The following is a 22,442-nucleotide window of genomic DNA, read 5'->3' on the forward strand; positions in this document are numbered from 1 at the left end:
GCTTCTAGGAGGATAATGTAAAATGGATTAAAACCCCCGCCCTAGTATTTGTCACTAAGTACCAAAACGGGCGTGGTTGGGTGTATAGGGCGCCTGCTTTTGCGAGCCCGGCAAGCAGATATTCCTGGAGTCCTCCCCTGACACTGACCCCTCCAACGCTCAGGAGGGTCCCCGGTTCCCCCAACCTTTTTGGGAATTCTCCCGCCGGCAAGACTGCTCGGTAGACTTGAGAGGGCCTGCTGAGCATGTGTGAACAGCGCCGCGCATGCTCCGTGGAGAGGGCAGGTTTACCGAGGAGCTAGCAGAGGATTTTACTACTCCTCTCCCGCCTCCCCCGCCCAGCACGCCCCCCTCCCCTCTTTCCCACCCCCCACCACGCCGTCTCCCACACCCACCCACCCCCTCTTTCCCACCCCCCCCTTCACCCCAGGCTGGGGAATCTCCATTGACGTTCGGGTGACGCTGCTGTGCCGCCGCGGTGGGGGGTTCCAGGCGCCGCACAGGTAAAGCCGCCGCTGCCGCCATATTGATAGAACTGGGAGCTGGGAGGGGGCCCGAGGAAGCGGGGTGGCCGCGGGGGGAGTCACCGCTGAGCGACTGTCGCGGAGGCTGCAGCGGCGGCAGTGGTGAGCACGAGCCAAGCGGCAGCTCTTGGAGAGGCAGCACAGAGTTGTCTTCTCTATGGGGAGCAGCAGCCTGCGGCGGCGGCGACCCCTCGCTCCGAGTCTCTGAGGGACCCCACGGCGAGGGCAGCTGTCGCAGAAGGCAAGGCTGGGGATCCCGGCGGCGGCAGCGGCGGCGGCAGTGGCAGGCAAGCTCCAAAGACGGGATGCGCGGCCGCGCGGGCGGTTGGCAGCTCCTGTTCGAGTGCTCCTGAAGGGGCGATGCTACCGTTCGCTCCTCAAGACGAGCTCTGGGACCGAGAAATGGAGCTGTTCGGCGGCAGCGCAAGCAGCTGCGAGGTTAGTGCGGTGGCCAGGAGGGGCTGGAGCTGCCACCCTCCTTCTCTCAGGACCATTGCCGGGGGCCCGAGAGAGAAGGGGCGTGGGGCTGGGAAGCGAAGTGCCCAGGCCAGCCTCCTTGAGGCTGCGGGGCGGCGGAGCACGCTCTGCCCAAACCGAGCTTTCGCCTGGGAGCCGGCGGGGACTGGGCGGCGGGCTCTCGAGTTGGGAGTGAGTGCAGCCCGGGCCCGGGCTCGGCCTCGGGCGGAGTGACTGCCTCGCGGGCCACGCCAGAGTTGTGACTAAGTTTCTTCACTTTGCGACCTGAAGTGGAACTGGGGGAGGCGCCAGGTGCCGCGCCTGGCTCCGCGTGTCCCTCTTTCTACGCTGCGCCAAGTTTGCTAGTTGGGAACATTTTGGGGGACAGCTGCTGACTGCAGCTCTCTATTGAACCCCGGGCGCCTTAGGAACCCAGCGCAACAGAAACACAGCAGAGTGACAAACTCTGGGGAGATATGCACATAGGGATGAGTGCTCCTTACTTTTCTCATTTCTTTGTGGCTTATTGTGGTTCTTTGTAACAACCTAAGTGGAGATTAACTGGAGGCGAGGTTTCTTTATCTACATTCAGGTGATGTTCTGCAGCCTCCTTTGCGGTCCCCTGAATTCTACTGCCCTCTTCCTCCCGCCCCTTCTCCCTTGCCCAACTGTTGTCCCCGCCCCGTTGGTCAGTAAAAGAACACGCAAAGTAAACCCCAGCCCTTATGAGACCAATCTTTGGTAAGACAGCGAGGTTCAACCGAAGTATTTTGGTTTGCCTCTTTTCCGTTCTTCTTACTTTGAAACTGTTCTGGTTGGGCTTTGGTCAGCTGTACAGTGAGAACTTAGATGTGCACAGGTACTTTGTTTTTATTACTGCTGCTTTGTTGTTTGTTGTTCTTGTTATTAAAGCAAGAGACATTTAAACACAAAAACGAGACTTTGTGGATAGAAAGTCAGATATTTTTCTGATAACCTAATCATTGACAGCCTAGTAGTACAGTAGAGACCATCACAATCACAGACCTAAAAATACTGAATGCCAAATTGATTCACAGTAGGATATTTTGAGGTAGGACTTGCAAGCCTCCACATCTCTAGGTGCAAATTTGTCTTGAAGTACTTGCTTCATCCTTAAAAATACACGTTGGAGGGCTTCCCTGGTGGCGCAGTGGTTGAGAATCTGCCTGCCAATGCAGAGGACACGGGTTCGAGCCCTGGTCTGGGAAGATCCCACATGCCGCGGAGCAACTAGGCCCGTGTGCCACAACTACTGAGCCTGCGTGTCTGGAGCCTGTGCTCCGCTACGAGAGGCCGCGACAGTGAGAGGCCCGCGCACCGCGATGAAGAGTGGCCCCCGCTAGCTGCAACTAGAGAAAGCCCACGCACAGGAAGAAAGACCCAACACAGCCAAAAATAAATAAATAAAATTAATTAAATAAAAAAAAATACACGTTGGACTGCTGTCTAACTTGTTCTTTTTTCTTTTCAAATTTCCAAGTGAACTGGGGTTAAAGTTACATGCCAGAATAACATTTAACAAGAAATGTAGTGGAAACATGGAAGGAGTCTAAAGTTGAACCCTCTCTACTTATAGGAAATATTTTACTAGTACAATAAGGAATTCCTAAGTACATTTTAATATTCTACATCTCTTAAGAATGGGATAAATGAAGAGGGGTTTATTTCTTCTTGGAATGTTTCATAGTTGCAAGAATTTTCTAGAAGACTATTCAAGGGGAGAGGAATTTTGTTTTATTTATGTATGTAATCTATTGACTTGTAGTTCCAGGCATCTGGTTTATAAAAACAGTTAAATGCTTGGATATAAGGTTGGGATGGGGGGGGAGCTTTCGCATGCCTACTCATTATTTTTGTTAACTTTGAATGTAGAAATGTTTTAAATTGTAATTACTGCATATGGTTTTTTTTATTGTTTGCAGTATGTTTTAGGTATTATAGAGATTTAACAATGGGTCTCTCTACCTCAGCAATTTGGAAAAATACTGGAGTGGAAATTGTTAATCCCTATGAAGTAAAACGAAAGGTGAAGGTAATGTGGTAAAGATAGTATTTCTGCCTTCTTTGTCTAAAACAGTTATGATTGGTTAGATTTAACCCTGCAAGTGACTTAATTAAAAATATTCTTGGTGAAAACTAAATGCTACATCTGAATCTGCTTAGACCTGCTTAGTACTTAGAAGAGGGTTTTGTTGTTGTTGTTGTTGTTGTTGTTGTTGTTATTGATGTTTGTTTATAATGGTATTCTTTTGATAAGAAGGAAACAATTTTACTTCCCAGAATTTATATTTATTTTAATTACATGTTTGTTGATGTTGGCTTTAGAAATGTTAACCTTGAGCATGAGCTTTGCAGCCCTCAATCGTGATAGTTTTTAGGACTAAGGGTGCTTTCATTGTAGAATATATTTTTTGAAAATGTGTTGGAGTCCTTAAAGAAAATGTAAGTAAGAATCTGTTAACTTTAATGTCAAAGGAAACTTTAATGTCTATTTCTGTGTGTGTTAAATCTTGGTAAAATTAAAGATTATATACACTATTATATATTGTGGAGTGTTTTTCAACATCTTTTACCTGTCTTGTTTCATGGGCAGCTGTTAACCTTTGAATTATCATTCAGAAGTGTGAGAGTTGGTTGTTTAGACTCAACATATTTTTTCACAGGAAAAAATTATTAAGGATAGTTACATTTTTAGACCAGTGCACAATAGTGAGGTATAGTGATGAAGAGCCTAATCATTGTTTGTAAAATTGTCCTATGGGAAAATGTGTCAGAGGTTTCAAACAAGAATTAGGTTGGCTCCAGTGAGAGGTGGAGAATGCGCCTGAAAAATGGAAATATGGGCTCTATTGACTCCTGAGAAGAGGGTTCTTGGGAGAGGGGAAATAGGATAAGCAAGAAGCTTTGGTTGTGAGAACTCTTACAGGGACTGTCTCAATTAGGTCTACTGGGAATAAGGACTTCAAAGGGTATCAACCCTCAGGCAGCCATATTTTACCTGTTGCCTGGATTCTGTCAGGATCAGGGAAGAGGTATAATGATGAAGAGCCTAATCACTGTTTGTAAAATTGTCCTGTGGGAAAATGTTTCAGAGGTTTCAAGCAAGAATTAGGAGGTGTGATAGGTATTGGTCATTCCTGGACAAGGGTCATTAAGAATAGCCTGTTTTAGTAAAGTGGACTTTTCATGAGGTAGTGCCATGTACATGGTTTGTGCGTTTTGTGTTTTGGTGAGGGAGTGCTTGGTTCCTGATGGAGTTTACTATAGAGTTTTCAAATTGTATATTATATCATATCATCATATTATATTAAATTTTAATTGGTACTTATTTCTTTAGCAATACTGCTTTTGTTTAAGAAGTTAGCTTTGAAAATAATACAGTTCACTGCTAAAAACAGTTTGGAGCTAAAGCCACAGACTCTAAAAATTTAACTAGGATGTCAAATATATGTCAGATTGGGAAAAACTGCTAGTTTTAATTAACTTCATGAGACCCTGTAGTAATAGGGGAAAGAATATGGGCTTTGGAGGCCAGTTTAATCTGGGTTCCAATCTCACCTCCAACGTATACTAGCTATGTGGCCCAATGCAAGTTACCTAACCTCTCTGAGCCTCAATTTCTTCATCTGTAAATGGGAGAAGAACCATCTTCAAGAGTTGTTATGTAAAAACTGAATACTGTACTGTGTTTAATTCACTTGGCAAGGTGCTTTGCACATAGTAGGCCTCCAGTTCCTTCTCTTTCCCCATAGTCATCATCATGCCCCTTGCTCTGCCCCTAAACTCTGAATTATTGTCAACTATGTTAAAATCTTAGGATTTAGATAGCCATGGTCATAGCTCCAGCTTTCCCTTTTATGAGCAGTTTTTCTTAAGACCTCCTTCGTAGCTCTGATTATTTCATTTAAGTATGGTGATCACATTTGTAATCACAGGATGATTAAGGATGAAATATGAAGTCATATTTAGGACTACTTTGGGGGATAAAGAGAGAAAAATAATTTAATTTGTTATAACTGGCCAGTGAGGTGTTTCACTGACATTTATTTTTTCCTATTCTAAACTTTTGTCATGGTAGGAATTGGTTCAATTCATGAAGTGTTTATTTGGTACAAGGCAGTGCAGTACATAGCATTGTAATGTGAAGTGTCTAAAGATATAACATCCTGAATCCCATCCCAGCCCCATGGGTTTACATTCACGTGGGCTAGATAGACATACACAGAAACTGCTATTATACGGATCACAAGACCATCAACAATGGGGTGGTTGTGGTGGTGGTTTAGGGATGGATCTAGTAAGGCCTTGTGAAACAGGTGGAATTCGAGCAGGGCGTTGGAGAGTGGATTATATTTTCACAGACAGATTAAAGGAACATATTTCTGGTGGATGGGGACAATATAAACAAAGGCATGGAGGTGTTCTTGGAGGAAGGAGGAATCTGATATTGCTAGGATATGTCTGTGATATGAGAATGGGGATATAGTGTGAGATGAGGTATTCATCTAAAGGTAGGCAAGGCCCAGATTGTATGGGGCTTTTAAAGCTAGTTTAAGGGTTTTCAGTGTTGTTCTGTAAATGGGAGCTACTGAAGATTTTTGAGTTCATGAATGACATGACCAGACCTATGCTGGCGATAATGGATGGCAGTGTATAGGATAGATTGGAGTTGGGGAGAGACTGAGGGTAGGGAATATTAATCAGTGGAAGTAGTAATGAGATTTTTAAACTAGGACAGAAGGGGTAAAAGGTGAAGACTGATGGGAGATACCTTGCAGACTTAAAATAGTTTGGCAACTGATTAGATGTTGGGGAGTAAGAGAAATTAGGAGTGTTGTGGTAGGACTTAATTCAATATAACAGATATTTAATGCTTGTCTGCCAATAAAAGGGTCTATGCTAGCCACTGGACAAATATAAATAGATATTTGCAGCATAGGGAGATAGAAAGCTAAAATGACCCCCCCACCACCATAGTGCCTTGAACAAGAGCAAGCCACTCTAAAGATTTCTGGTTATGCTTGGCATGTTTAAAATCTTTACTACTAATGGTGAATGCACTTACTACTAGCTAAAAAGTTTTTCAGTGCTTTTAAAATGGTGCTCAGGCCTGTAATTTTTGCTTTATCAATATTCATCTTAAATAGCAGCCCCCAGTGCAGAGGGCTGTGCTGAAAATAGTGACTGGTGCTTCTTTCTAGAATGTGGAAAAGAGAACAGGGACATCTGTATTTCTTATATACTTTCACCAGGTTTATTTGGACTGGAAAGTGGGGAGTGGCCAACAGGGCCCTGACCCTTCACCACCACTGGTGCCTTCCCAGTTTCTCCAAGACTATCTTCCTTTGAACCAGCCTGGTCTGGAAATATTCAGGTCAGTTCCTTCAGGGCAGGACCTCTATATTTCCCTACCTTGATTATTTCATCGAGAGGTAATCATTACCTCACCATTCCAAAATAAGGCCTGACTTGGTGCCGTTGCTTTCTCAGGCCATATTGTTGTTTCAGTACCACCCCTCTCAGTCTCTCTCATGTATAATTTTGAGAGGGAAGTATAAGATTTTTTCCCTTCTTGTTATTTCTCTCTTGGTGGATGCTGTCATTATCTTTAGCAGCAGTTCTCAGGATCTGGTAAGTACTTCGAATCTTGAAGTCTTACATTTTAGTACTTTGTCAGAATTTGCAGTATAATATTTACACATTTATGGTATTTCTAAAGATTATTTACTGTTCTTGATGATAGTAGTTTTTTTTCTTTGTCTATATTGTTTTATTTTGTTTGTTTTTAGGTGGGAAGGGAGTTGAATGGGAGAGAGATTTAGAGCTAAGCTTAAACTGGCTTTTGTAGATAATAGAGATGTTTTCTGAATTGCCCTGGAGGCATTCTATGTAACTGATTTTGCTGCTGGATTTTAACTTATATCTGTACATTTGAAGTAGGTCCTGCTGTGTGTGTGTGTGTGTGTGTGTGTGTGTGTGTGTGTGAGAGAGAGAGAGAGAGAGAGAGAGAGAGAGAGAGAGAGAGAGAGAGATTGAGAGGGAGAGTGTGTTTTGCTTATTCCTTGCTTCATTTCATCAAGTATTTGAGATGGTTTATAGGAAATAAAATCCAATAAAAATCATTTTGATATTCAGGATACAGGAAAACATAAAGTAGAAGGTATATGGAAAGGATGGAGGATGGAGTTGGAGGGCGAACTAGAACACAGGTAAGCAGGTTCTAGAGGTTTGCTACACATTTAAAATATAGTTGAATTGCAAATTTGGCCTTGAATTTCCTTGGGCTGGTAATTCTCAGTTCTGACTATAGATCAGATATACCTGGGAATTAAAAAAAATTTTTTTCCATGCTAGTGCCTAACACAGAGATTCATATTTAACTATCTGGTGGGTGCCTGGGCATCATTTCCCAGATGATTATGATGTACAGCCAAGGATAAAGAACCATAGCTCTAGGCCAAAGTAAAAAGAGAAATAGTCATATAGTTCTCATTATTCAACAGGAAAAAAGCATATCAGTTCCTAAGCTAGCAATTAGCTCTAAAATAAATTTTCTGTGAATTGTAATGATTTTCTGTATGTTTTATTCTGTTGTTGTTCTAAGATATGACTGGGGCAAAGGAAGTATTTGAACTGTCTTGTATGCTCTTGCTGTGTAGTTTTGAGGAATTTGCTTTTCCATAAGAGAAAAAAAATATAGTGTCCCAGCTGATTTTTGATACAGTTTAGCCTTATAATTTGGAAGCTAAATAATCTGCATACCTTATTTCTAGCTAAGTAAGGGGATAGTGACTCCGTTGTGAATAAAATATCCTATCACATCTCTAACAAAAATTTCAAAGGCGGCAAATAATTATTCTTACTATAGGACCTGTCTCTCTCTCCTATAAAGTGGTTGGGGACAGACTTTAAGAGGAAATAGTAATTTTAACACCCAGTGTAATTTTTTTTACCCAAAAAGACATTGGACTCCATTCCATCTTAAATGTATCGCTTAACTTAAGGGAGAAATAAATGACATTTATTGAGCATGTATTATCTTTTCAGTTTTATTCACTCTTCAAAACAGTTTGGTGAGAAAAGGTGTATCTTTTTGATACATCTCATCTTTTAGACAGATGAGAAAGACATATAAATCAGTGGAAGGCACAGCTGGAATTTGAACGTAGATCGTTTTAAATTCATGCTTTTTCCTCTATACATTGTTGTCTCCCTTATAAGGACGATATTGAAGATAAGGAGAAGATACAGACAAGTTGTTGACAACCATATCAGATCAGTAAATCAGAGCTGCTGATTCAATAGCTATTTTTACTCAAAATGAAGGTAAATAAAATCCAACAAGGTTTTATGTAGACATAGACAAGTTTATTCTAAATTTCATATGTAAAAGTACAGGACCTAAAATATCTATAACAATATTGAAAAAGAAGACTAAAGTGCAAGAAATCACTCTATATGGGATGGTAATGCAGTAACAAGTAATTAAGGCAGTGTGGTATTGGAAGAATAGACACATAGATCGGTGGAACAGAATAGGGAACCCAGAAACAGATATACACAAATAGGCTCAACTGATTTCTGAGAAAAGTGCAGAAGCAGAGTAAAGGTCTTCAGTTTCCTCATATATAAAATGGAAATTAATGTGTTTATCTCTGATTATTTTGAGAATTAAATAAAATGTTCTTTATGTATAATATTTGACAAGAATAATAAATTTATTGTTTTCAACTCTTGTCTTAACTCTAAGATTTAGGTGTCCTAGACAAAGTACTTCTTTTAGCCAGATAAATAACTCAACGGACAATTTAGACTTATCTCACATTCCCCAAGGTTATATTTTAATGAAATTTCATGGACCTCATATCTCTAAGAAGTTACTACGGTGAGAAGAATTACTGCTAAAGAACGCTATGTGTGTACACATGTCATATATATATGTGCATTCATCTGTACTACACACAATATGTGTATCCTTTGAAAGTAAAATTTCCAAAGCATATGTTGTAGTTCCTATGAGACTGGCCAGATGGCCAGTGCCTTGGCATGGGGAACATTTTGGAGCTATTTAGAACCATTAAAGTCATTAGCTCTGATTTCAACCACACAGAGTAAACATATTCCTGCCTGAACAGTAACCAGGGAAGCTGCTTTACTGTCACTGGACCAAAGTTTTAAAATGTTCCACAGATACCTTCTAATGTATATATAATATTGATATGCTTAGCTCAACTCATAGTAACCTATCATTTGCACAACTACCAGTCCTTTTAAAAGCATGATGATACTTAGATTGGTTTTAATTGGTTCTAAATATTATTTTGCATGCATTAATTAAGCAAATGATCATTAAATGCCTACCTGTGTAAGTTATTGTGTTAGTTACTAGATAGGATTCATTTGGTTATTGCTCCGGGTTTCTACTGTGATAACTGAAAACCAATTAACTGTATATCCATCCATTCTTCATAGTCACAAGGAAATGTCTGAAAGGACAGTATATTATGTCACAAAGACCAACACATTTAGGCTGACAGAAAGCTTTTTAAAATTTTAATTTTTCTGGGGTATTAATGTCTTAATTCCATACTCCTGTGAAATTACTCACAGGTTCACTGATAACTCCTTCCAACTCCTTTGCTTTTTAAAAATATTGATAGTTTTAAAAAATATTAATAGATTTCCTCCTATTCAAATCAGCTATCAAGAGTGGAGCCTCAGTATGTATGGCAATTCTATTTGTCTTATTTTTGCTTTATGTACCTCCACTCCTGGCAGTGGATTATGGCAGTTGAGGAAGATTATTATTTGGGGGCATGTGTCCCTTTTGCTTTTATTTAGTACTCTTCTACAGCCATTTTTGCTACATGGGAAAGGAAATATATTTTCTTAATGAATTGTCTTTGAATTTGGGTCTCTTAGTTATTGATATAGAAATAATGAAGAGTCTACATGTTGGTTTTCTGGGTTAGCAAGTTACCCTTCAAGTTGCTAGTGATGGTTGTGTTTGATCTTGTATATTTCACCTCCAAGTTTCTGAGGTGTATGCTAAAATATGGCAGAGAACATAAATGGCTATTGTAGTAGTAGTAGTAAAATTTTGAAATTAGGTTTATCCTCATTGTTTTCATAATGAGATTATTCAGAAGCTGGGTAGCAAGATAAATAATAGCTTACGTGACCAATTTTAACAGATAATGTAAGCAGTGGCTGGGAAACATGGGCTTGGCTAGATAACATAGGACTGACTTAGGCCCTTTTATTTAAACTTTTGGGCTCTGTGTTGCAGAGAGATTATTAAGAGGGCCATGGCATGACTCTTTTTCTAGAAATAACAACGTCTCTGAAGATACAGAGTGATCCTGAATTAGGGTATTATTTTGAAGACTCATCTCAATTGAATAAATTTAGTAACTTTAGAGTCATTGTTTCTTTTTAATTTGAGAGAAACAGAAATGTCATCATCATTATTTCAGTTTTTACATTTTTAGATTCTTTGTTTTTAAAAAGCAGTGTACTTGACTCTATTTGTTTTAAATCCTTGTAACACTTAGTATGACCCAGTGAAATACTGAAAATGATTTGACTGAATTATGCCAGTTCCAAAAAGTGAACTAAATATTCATTAGTCTCTTATTAGGGCTAACAACTTCTAAAAATCTAACATACTCTTCTTCCTGCCTTAAGGGAGGTGATTATCACAAGTTTCTGTCAATAAAGTTATTGGTTTCAAAAAGCATGGAAAATAAGAATCCATTCTGATGGCCTTTTTTTTTTTTTAATTTACAGGGTACAAGGGACATTGGAGTAAAAGTAAATTGAAAATACAGGTGGAGTGGTATGAAATTATGAATATAATCTGGATGAAGCAATATTTGTGTGTACTGCAGCAGTTATAATCCCATAGAGTAGATAATTTTAGTTTGTTATTTCTTTGCTAGGCCAATTTGGTACTCTTTTGTGCATTTTTAAAAGTAAATGCTTCTAATTACTAAAAAATTATATAGTTTAGACCAAGGAGTGGTAAACTTTTTCTGTTAAGAGTCAGATAAATATTTTAGAGTTTGTTTGCCTTTTATAATCTCTATTGAATATGTTTTAAACAATCCTTTAAAAATATTAAAAAAAAATTAGCCTATGGGGCCCAGTTTAGACAACTGGCTTTAAAATGTGGTTTGCAAAGTTAAGTTTGTACTTATCTGCTGACAAAATTTAGGGTTATGAACCTTACTGAAAAAAAAATGAACCTTTGAAATAACTCCCATGCAGTATATGAATTATCAAGAATTTATCATTTTTTTCTGAAAAATATCTTACGAATGACCAAAGCTATGTGTTTTCAAAATGATTTTGAAGAAGTTCAATTTCTGTTGGCTGTTAGAATTTAAAATTCAGTCAGAAATGATAAGCAAAATGACTACTGGAAATACTTCATGAAATTAAGTTTCAAAGTTGCTTTTAAATGTTTCAAGTAAGAAAATTAATAAAAACTAAGGAAAACCTATAGCAGCTACTTATTACTGAAGTTATTTTTACATTTAATTCTTTCAGATTACAAATTCAGTCATTCCATTCCACAAATATTTTTCCAGGATCAATTATATTATAGATAATATGCTAGATATTGGGGTTACAAGAGTCATAAGACATGATCCTTTCCTCAGGGAACTTACAGTGTGATAGAGGAATGCGACAGACACCTAAGTAAGACAGTATTTATGGATAGAAGTCTGTGTGTGGTAAGGTGGAAGGAAAAAAGGGAAGATGTGACATTGAGTCTTGATAAAGGTGAGTTAACATTCAAAAGCACAGGTATTTTAGAGATTAATCCTTTGTCAGTTGCTTTGTTTGCAAATATTTTCTCCCATCTTTAGGGTTGCTTTTTGTATTATTTATGGTTTCCTTTGCTGTGCAAAAACTTTTAAATTTAATAGGTCCCATGTGTTTATTTTCGTTTTTGTTTTCATTACTCTAGGAGGAGGGTCAAAAAAGATCTCGCTGCAATTTATGTCAAAGAGTGTTATGCCTATATTTTCCTCTAAGAGTTCTACAGTGTCTGGCCTTACATTTAGGTCTTTAATCCATTTTGACTTTATTTTATTTTATTTTTTTATGATGTTATCTATAGGTTTTTTTGACATCTTTTTTGGAGTATAATTGCTTTCCAATGGTGTGTTAGTTTCTGCTTTATGACAAAGTGAATCAGTTATACATATACATATGTTCCCATATCTCTTCCCTCTTGCATTGCCCTCCCTCCTACCCTCCCTATCCCACCCCTCTAGCTGGTCACAAAGCACCGAGCTGATCTCCCTGTGCTATGTGGCTGCTTCCCACTAGCTATCTATTTTACGTTTGGTAGTGTATATAGGTCCATGCCACTCTCTCACTTTGTCAGAGCTTACCTTCCCCCTCCCCATATCCTCAAGTCCATTCTCTAGTAGGTCTGTGTCTTTATTCCCATCTTACCCCTAGGTTCTTCATGACATTTTTTTTCTCTTAGATTCCATATATATGTGTTAGCATACGGTATTTGTCTTTCTCTTTCTGACTTACTTCACTCTGTATGACAGACTCTAGGTCCATCCACCTCACTACAAATAACTCAATTTCATCTCTTTTTATGGCTGAGGAATATTCCATTTTATATATGTGCCACATCTTCTTTATCCAGTCATCCAATGATGGACACTTAGGTTGCTTCCATCTCCTGGCTATTGTAAATAGAGCTGCAATGAACATTTTGGTACATGACCCTTTTTGAATTATGTGCCCCTCCCTCCCCCCGGCCTGAGTGAGCCAGAGCCCTTGAATCAGCTGCTCCTTTAACCCTGTCCTGTCTGAGCAAAGAACAGATGCCCTCTGGCGACCTACACGCAGAGGCGGGGCCAAATCCAAAGGTGAGCCCCGGGAGCTGAGCGAACAAAGGAAAGAAAGGGAAATATCTCCCAGCAACCTCAGGAGCAGTGGATTAAATCTCCACAATCAACATGATGTAGCCTGCATCTGTGGAATACCTGAATAGACAACGAAACATCCCAAACTGAGGAGGTGGACTTTGAGAGCAAGATTTATTATTTTTTCCACTTTTCCTCTTTCTGTGAGTGTGTATGTGTATGCTTCTGTTTGAGATTTTGTCTGTATAGCTTTGCTTTCATCATTTGTCCTAGGGTTCTGTCCGTCTGTTTTTTTTCCTTACTTTAAAAAAAAATTTTTTTCTTAATAATTATTTTTTTATTTCAATAACTTTATTTTCTTTTATCTTTATTTTATTTTATTTTATCCTCTTTCTTTCTTTCTTTCTTTCTTTCTACTTTTTCTCCCTTTTATTCTGAGCCGTGTGGATGAAAGGCTCTTGGTGCTCCAGCCAGGAGTCAGTGCTGTGCCTCTGAGGTGGGAGAGCCAACTTCAGGACACTGGTCCACAAGAGACCTCCCAGCTCCACGTAATATCAAATGGCGAAAATCTCCCAGATATCTCCATATCAACACCAGCACCCAGCTTCACTCAACGACCAGAAAGCTACAGTGCTGGACACCCTAGCAAACAACTAGCAAGACAGGAACACAACCCCACCCATTAGCAGAGAGGCTGCTAAATTCATAATAAGGCCACAGATACCCCAAAACACACCAGTAGATGTGGACCTGCCCACCAGAAAGACAAGATCCAGCCTCATCCACCAGAACACAGGCACTAGTCCCCTCCACCAGGAAGCCTACACAACCCACTGAACCAACTTTAGCCACTGGGGACAGACACCAAAAACAACAGGAACTATGAACCTGCAGCCTGCAAAACGGAGACCCCAAACACGGTAGGATAAGCAAAATGAGAAGACAGAAAAACACACAGCAGATGAAAACGCAAGATAAAAACCCACCAGACCTAACAAATGAAGAGGAAATAGGCAGTCTACCTGAAAAATAATTCAGAATAATGATAGTAAAGATGGTCCAAAGTCTTGGAAATAGAATAGAGAAAATGCAAGAAACATTTAACAAGGACCTAGAAGAACTAAAGAGGAAACAAGCAACGGTGAACAACACAATAAATGAAATTAAAAATACTCTAGAAGGGATCATTAGCAGAATTACTGAGGCAGAAGAATGGATAAGTGACCTGGAAAATAAAATAGTGGAAATAACTACTGCAGAGCAGAAGAAAGAAAAAAGAATGAAAAGAACTGAGGACAGTCTCAGAGACCTCTGGGACAATGTTAAATGTACCAACATTCGAATTATAGGGGTTCCAGAAGAAGAAGAGAAAAAGAAAGGGACTGAGAAAATATTTCAAGAGATTATAGTTGAAAACTTCCCTAATATGGGAAAGGATATAGTTAATCAAGTCCAGGAAGCACAGAGAGTCCCATACAGGATAAATCCAAGGAGAAACATGCCAAGACACATATTAATCAAACTGTCAAAAATTAAATACAAAGAAAACATATTAAAAGCAGCAAGGGAAAAACAACAAATAGCACACAAGGGAATCCCCATAAGGTTAACAGCTGATCTTTCAGCAGAAACTCTGCAAGCCAGAAGGGAGTGGCAGGACATATTTAAAGTGATGAAGGAGAAAAACCTACAGCCAGGATTACTCTACGCAGCAAGGATCTCATTCAGATTTGATGGAGAAATGAAAACCTTTACAGAAAAGCAAAAGCTGAGAGAGTTCAGCACCACCAAACCAGCTTTACAACAAATGCTAAAGGAACCTCTCTAGGAAAGAAACACAAGAGAAGAAAAAGACCTACAATAACAAACCCAAAACAATTTAAAAAATGGAATAGGAACGTTTTGAGTTTATTTTTGTGTATGGTGTTAGGGGGTGTTCTAATTTCATTCTTCTACATTTAGCTGTCCAGTTTTCTCAGCACCACCTAATGAAGAGGCTGTCTTTTCTCCATTATATTGGGTTGGCCAAAAGTTCCGTTCAGTTTTTTCTGTAAGATGGCTCTAGTAGTGCTTAGTTGTCATTAACTTCATTCAAAACATTTTTGTTAGATTGCATTGTGACAGCTGTCATAGCATGCATGTAAAAAAAATCTTATCAAAATAGGTGAATTTTTGTGTAGCCATTTTAATATTGAAGATGAAAGGAAAAAAGCAACGTTTTCAGTGTATTATGCTTTATTATTTCAAGAAAGGTAAAAGCGCAACTGAAGTGCAAAAACAGATTTGTGCTGTGATTGATCAAACATGTCAAAACTGGTTTGTGAAGTTTTGTGCTGGAGATTTCTTGCTGGACGATGCTGCACAGTCTGGTAGATCAGTTGAAGTTGATAGCGATCAAATCGAGACATTAATTGAGAACAATCAACATTATGCCATGTGGGAGATATCCAACATACTCAAAATATCCAAATCAAGCACTGAAAATCATTCGCACCAGCTTGGTTATGTGAATCACTTTAATGTTTGGGTTCCACGTATGTGAAGCGAAAAAAACCTTCTTGACCGTATTTCTGCATGCAATTCTCTACTGAAATGTAACAAGAACGTTCTGTTTTTAAAACAAATTGTGATGGGCCATGAAAAGTGGATACAGTACAATAATGTGGAATGGAAGAGATTGTGGGGCAAGTGAAATGCACCACCACCAACCACACTAAAGGCCAGTCTTCATCCAAAGAAGGTGATGTTGTGTATATGTTGGGATTGGAAGGGAGTCTTCTAATATGAGCTCCTTCCAGAAAACCAAATCATTAATTCCAACAAATGCTGCTCCCAAGTAGACCAACTGAAAGCAGCACCCGACAAAAAGCGTCCAGAATTAGTCAACAGAAAATGCATAATCTTCCATCAGAATAATGCAAGACTGCATGTTTCTTTGATGACCAGGCAAAATCTGTTACAGCTTGGCTGGGAAGTTCTGATTCATCTGTCATATTCATCAGATATTGCACCTTCAGATTTATTTCAGTCTTTACAAAATCCTCTTAATGGAAAAAATTTCAATTCCCTGGAAGACTGTAAAAGGCACCTGGAAGAGTTCTTTTGCTCAAAAAAATAAAAAGTTTTGGGAAGATGGAATTATGAAATTGCCTGAAAAATGGAAGAAGGTAGTGGAAGAAAATGGTGAATATGTTGTCCAATAAAGTTCTTGGTGAAAATAAAAAATGTGTCTTTTATTTTTACTTTAAAACTGAAGGAACTTTTTGGCCAACCTAATATATTTTTGCCTCCTTTGTCATAGATAAGGGGACCATAGGTGTGTGGATTTATCTCTGTGCTTTCTATCCTGTTCCATTGATCTATATTTCTGTTTTTGTGCCGGTACCATGCTGTCTTGATTACTGTAGGTTTGTAGTATAGTCTGAAGTCAGGGAGCCTGATTCCTCCAGCTCCATTTTTCTTTCTCAAGATTGCTTTGGCTATTCAGGGTCTTTTGTGTTTCCATACAAATGGTAAATTTTTTTTCTAGTTCTGTGAAAAATGCCATTGGTAATTTGATAGGGATTGCTTTGAATCTCCAAAATATACAAGCAGCTCATGCAGCTCAATAACAAAAAAACAAACAACTCAATCAAAAAATGGTAGAATACCCAAATAGACACTTCTCCAAAGAAGACATATAGATGGCCAACAAACATATGAAAAGATGCTCAACATCACTAATGATTAGAGAAATGCAAATCAAAAGTACAGTGAGGTATCACCTCACACTGGTCAGAATGGCCATCATCAAAATCTACAAACAGTAAATGCTGGAGAGGGTGTGGAGAAAAGGGAATCCTCTTAAACTGTTTGTGGGAATGTAAATTGATACAGCCACTATGGAAAACAGTATGGAGGTTCCTTAAAATACTAAAAATAAAACTACTGTATGACCCAGTAGTCCCACTACTGGGCATATACCCTGAGAAAATCATAATTCAAAAAGAGTCATGTACCACAATGTTCCTTGCAGCTCTATTTACAATAGCCAGGACATGGAAGCAACCTAAGTGTCCATTGATAGATGAATGGATAAAGAAGTTGTGGCACATATATACAATGGAATATTACTCAGCCATAAAAAGAAACGAAATTGAGTTATTTGTAGTGAGGTGGATGGACCTAGGGACTGTCATACAGAGTGAAGTAAGTCAGAAAGAGAAGAAACAAATACTGTATGCTAACACATATATATGGAATCTAAAAAAAAAGTGATTCTGAAGAACCTAGGGACAGGACAGGAATAAAGACAGATATAGAGAATGGACTTGAGGACACGGGGAGGGGGAAGGGTAAGCTAGAATGAAGTGAGAGAATGGCATGGACATATATACACTACCAAATGTAAAATAGATAGATAGTGAGAAGCAGCCACATAGCACAGGGAGATCAGCTCGGTTATTTGTGTCTACCTAGAGGGGTGGGATAAGGAGTGTGGGAGGGAGATGCAAGAGGGAGGAGATATGGGGATATATGTATATGTATAGCTGATTCACTTTGTTATACAGCAGAAACTAACACGCCATTGTAAAGCAATTATACTCTAATAAAGATGTTAAAAAAAGACACATGCACCCCAGTGTTCATAGCAGCACTATTTACAATAGTCAGGATATGGAAGCAACCTAAATGTCCATCAACAGAGGAATGGATAAATAATATGTGGTACATATACACAATGGAATATTACTCAGCCATTAAAAGGAACGAAATTGGGTCATTTGTAGAGATGTGGATGGACCTAGAGAGTGTCATACAGAGTGAAGTAAGTCAGAAAGAGAAAACAAAAAACAAATATTGTATATTAACGCATATATGTGGAATCTAGAAAAATGGTAAAGATGACCTTATTTGCCAGGCAGAAATAGGGACACAGAGGATAAATGTATGGATAGCAAGGGGGAAAGGGATAGAGTGGGAAGAATTGGGATATTGGGATTGACACATATACACTATTGATACTATAAATAAAATAGACAACTGAAGGGAACATACTGTATAGCACAGGGAACTGTACTTAATTCACTGTGGTGTCCTAAATGGGAGGGAAATCCAGAAAGATGGGGATATATGCGTATGTATGGCTGATTCATTTTGCTCTGCAGTAGAAATTAACACAACATTGTAAAGCAACTATACTCCAATAAAAATTAATTTAAAAAATAACGTTATTGTCAACAATACGAAAGAAAAAAGCACAGGTAACCTGAAATGGTAAATACTTCAATGATCATTCATATTTAAATTTGGACTCTGTTATTATGCTTTGATTTGAACATGGATGTGTTTTATCAGCTATTTTACTTTATAGCAGAGTCTCATATTTGTTTTTAAATACCTGACTAACCGAATAGCTCAGAGGTGGTTCTCTTTTTCCCAACCCGAGACTCTCTTTTAAAAAGATAACTCTTTCAGAGGAATTCCTGTGCTGTCCAGTGTGTGACCTACTAGCACGTGGACTTGAGGATATGGGGAAGGGTAAGGGTAAGCTGTGACAAAGTGAGAGAGTGGCATGGGCATATATATACTACCAAACGTAAAATAGATAGCTAGTGGGAAGCAGCCGCATAGCACAGGGAGATCAGCTAGGTGGTTTGTGACCACCTAGAGGGGTGGGATAGGGAGGGTGGGAGGGAGACGCAAGAGGGAGGGGATATGGGGATATATGTATACTTATAGCTGATTCATTTTCTTGTACAGCAGAAACTAACCCACCATTGTAAAGCAATTATACGTCAATAAAGATGTTAAAAAAAAAAAAAAGACTCCACTCTTCCTATCCCTGGTCAGGGAACTAAGATCTCACAAGCCGTGTGGTGCAGGCAAAAAAAAAACCCCAAATAATAACTCTTTCAGATCGATTTGAAACACAATTGCCCTTTCTTAAATCTTCCCTGAAGCAGTGACAGTGGTTAGGTGGGTATGTTTGAAAGGACTAACCTATTGGGATAAAAACAACAGGAATATTGTATAATTAGAAAACCATAAAGATCAAAGCAAATCATTTTAATGAATATTGCAGGTGCTATCAAATCATCTATAAGTAGTCTGTTGATTGTAGAATTCAATCTAAAATATTAAAAATATAAAAAGTCTACTGGGGAAATGGCCATAACTATTAATAAACCTTTGAAAATATTTAGTAGTTTAAAACTCAGGATACAAATTAAACCTTCTATGTGGAAAGCAAAACAAAAAGACTTATTTTTGGAAATGCCCAACTAAAAGACTGTTAGTGAAATTGATAAAGTGTGTTATAGTAAAAATATGCAAAGATAACTTCTCACTTCACTCCAATTTGTGATTCTTAAAGTAAGGCATCTATGCATGAATGTATGTACCTTTATGGGTTGATTTGGAAGATTGTTTTCAAGTTGACCAAAAATGATTCTATCATTATTTAAGAGTAATGTTCCCACGATAGAATGTCAAAACTAAATCTATTAAATCAGTAGCATATGATGATGTAGCAGTAAGTTTTGACTCACAGATATATTATTTTGCACACAGGTAGCATTATGCACCTTTGGTGAATTATTAACTAAAATGTTTCATATACTTTTTTCCTGTATTTTCTTTTTGGCAAGAAAACATTCACACATCAGGTATTTATTGAGCACATGTCAGACACTGTGCCAGCTGCTTTAAGAACATTATATTAATCCTGAAAACAAAATGGGGGTTATCATGATAATATGTTTTGTTGTTGCACAGTGAGGTAAATGTGGGTGTTTGGAAGCTGGATCTGATGTTTCCAGGTAACCTCAGGATTCTCTTGGAACAAATGTTCCTAAGGAACTGTTGGGCATTTGGTCTAGTTCTGTTGACCAAACAGGGAAAGGGAACTGTGGATTTGAGTAGATGGACACAATATGCTAGGAGAATAGATGAATTCTAAACAAGACATGGTAGGGGGATACCAGTAAGATTGGAGGTAACTAAGGTAAGGGGATCTCAGTACTCAGTGAGTAGTCTGGAGCACTGATGATATATCCAACAGTCTGTTTGATTTCCTGCAGTGGCTAGACTTTGGGAAATGTGGACTAAGGGATTATTTTCCCAGGCGTAAGGGGTCTGTATGGATATTAAGAGAGACATTATAACAACATAACTCTAGTGAAAGAACTATGCCAAGAAAAGTCAGCCATTTTAATATAAAGGGGAGTAAGGGTGCCTCATTGGCCTTGGTTATTGAAAGAATCCCAAGCTGAACAGATTAATCAGATGGCCAAGAATTGGGGCCAGAGGCTTATTCCCAGCAGAGTTAAAGCAAGATCTATGGTTTTCATAGAATTACCACCAACAGAGGATGCCCACTGTATGTAGTAGGGCACAGAGCATTAAGAAACCTGTAGCCACAAGGAAGAGTCCCAAAAGTTCAGTTCTCCAGTCCTTCAAAATTAGGGGACCAAAGGGCCAGGGTCACTTTTTCTGAACTGTCATTCTAGGTGTAAACCCATTCATGAAAATTTTCACTCTTTGAAAATGTGTCTAATAAAAGAAGGAGTATAAGGAGAGTGGTAGGTTGATGCATCACCAGATATTACATGATGAAGGAGATATCACAACTCTATGGTGACCACAATTAGAACAAGGGTAATGAGAGAAATTTCATTTCTGGGGATCATGGAGAGTACTGGCCTGGTCCAGAGTCTTGGAAGAGCCATCTATATCAGGTGTCATCTGTTTCACTTCTGGGTCAATTTCAGCTTTAGGTCTCCAACTGTTTCAGAGGCCCACTCAGGTGGAAACACCTTTTTAAAATGTGAAAAATGAATCCAAGAATCAGTGCTTTTAAGTTTAGCAGCATAGGGGTTGGTTAAAAGTATTATGATAGGGTCCCTTCCATCTGGGCCGTAAGGAGTCCTTTAAAAGATGTCTTTTCCAATAAACATAGTCCCCTGGTTGTAAATTGTGGTGGTCTATACCTTTGTCCCCTGGGAGCACAGTGTGAAAAGATTTTTCAACCAGGTGCTCATTTTTCTTTAGAGCTGTAATGAGACTTTAACAATAATGTAAAAGGTCTCCCTCGACTAGAAGTGGCTCATACAGTCCTGAGTCGTGAATCATGGGCCTTCCAGTGATTATTTCAAATGGTGACAGTTTCTGTTTTCCAAAGGGTATAGATCTTCAGTTTAATAGAACTATGGGTAGCAATTTAAGCCAACGAAGGCTGAAGGCCTTAGAGAGTTTTGCCAATTGAGTTTTGATTATGCCATTGGTCTTTCTACTAGACCAGAAGATTGAAGATGATAGGCACAGTGGAAATGTAATACAGGACAGATCACAAACAGCATTTAGAATTTGTCCAGTGAAGTGGGTACCTTTATCTTTATGTAATTCCAAGGGCATTCCCCAAGTAGGAATAGTCCTTTCCAACAGTATTTTGTCTACTGCAAGGGCATTTGCTCGTTTGTAAGGAAATGCTTCTAACCAATGGGAATACATGCAGACCATCACCAGAACATATCTGTATCCTTGAGAGTGAGGCAGCTGGATAGAATCCAGTTGCCAGACAGCAAAGGAACAAGGAGGCAAAGGAAAGTGGCCTTGAGAAGTATGAGTAGGTTTTACTTAGGACAGATCTGACACCTCTGACATATTTTGGTTGCTACTGTGGGAAAAGGTTTCAAAAAGTATTGTTTTCCCCAGGCTTTCATTTTATCAGTTCCCCAATGAGTCATTTCATATGTTAATCTTAACATGGTTTCTTGAGTGACTTCAGAAAGAGCAGGGCAACCATTTGGCCCATACCAAAGCCCAGTATGTTGATCAAATGTGCATCCTTTAGAAACTCACCTCTGTTCCTTAGCTGTAGCATGCAATTGCCCATCTCTGATAATACCCTTTCAATCTTGGTGTCCTTCCAAGTAGTAGGTAACATGGTGTAAATAGAATGACCAACAGGAGGAGGTTCCTTTATGGAGCCTGAATCTTGTAATGCTGCCACCTTAGTGGCTCTATCTGCTCATTAGTCCCCTTTCCTTCCTCAGTGTTGTCTTTGGGACATGCTAGGACCATTATTATTGTCAGTTGTTGTGAGCAAGATTGCATCCTGTAAGGCCTTAATAAAGGGGCCACTTTAAATTTAATTCCCCCCTGAGGTCAGGAGACCTCTGTTTCCAGAGCATTCCAAAGTCATGAGCTACTCTAAAAGCATACCTGCTTTCTGTGTAAATGTTAGTGTGTTTGCCAGAGCCCAGAGTACAGGCATGAGTGAGTGCTTATAGTTCAGCTTGTTGGGCTGAAGAAGTAAAGGGCCAAGCATTGGATTCTATTAAAGTGAAGGGAATAGTGATAGCATACCCAGTTTTCAGATGCCCATCATCATTTCGTAAGTAGAGGTCATCGGAAAACTAAGAAGCATCGGAGTTGTCTAAAGGTGTTTCTTGTAAATCTGGATGTGGACTAGTCAAAAGATCAGTTGTGGTTATGCAGTCATGTGGGGTCTCATCTCTTGGTGATGGTAAGAGAATAGCAGTATTTAGGGAGTTACAGTGAG

The 22,442-nt window shown here is 39.1% G+C and overlaps 1 protein-coding gene across 2 annotated transcripts in view; it reads left to right on the forward strand.

The window, feature by feature from the left end:
* Positions 1-884: 884 nt before the first annotated feature.
* Positions 885-22,442, forward strand: part of RPS6KA6 (ribosomal protein S6 kinase A6) — a 163,574-nt gene continuing 142,016 nt past the window's right edge. The window contains exon 1 of one of the 2 annotated variants that reach the window (XM_060137183.1): positions 885-962. In XM_060137183.1, the coding sequence (XP_059993166.1) occupies positions 885-962 (78 nt within the window). Of the gene's footprint in view, positions 963-2,952; positions 3,034-22,442 lie in introns of those variants that run through there. The other variant, XM_060137182.1, reaches the window with a different exon arrangement.

This window comes from Lagenorhynchus albirostris, chromosome X (assembly GCF_949774975.1).
Source record: "Lagenorhynchus albirostris chromosome X, mLagAlb1.1, whole genome shotgun sequence".
Classification (NCBI taxonomy): domain Eukaryota; kingdom Metazoa; phylum Chordata; class Mammalia; order Artiodactyla; family Delphinidae; genus Lagenorhynchus; species Lagenorhynchus albirostris.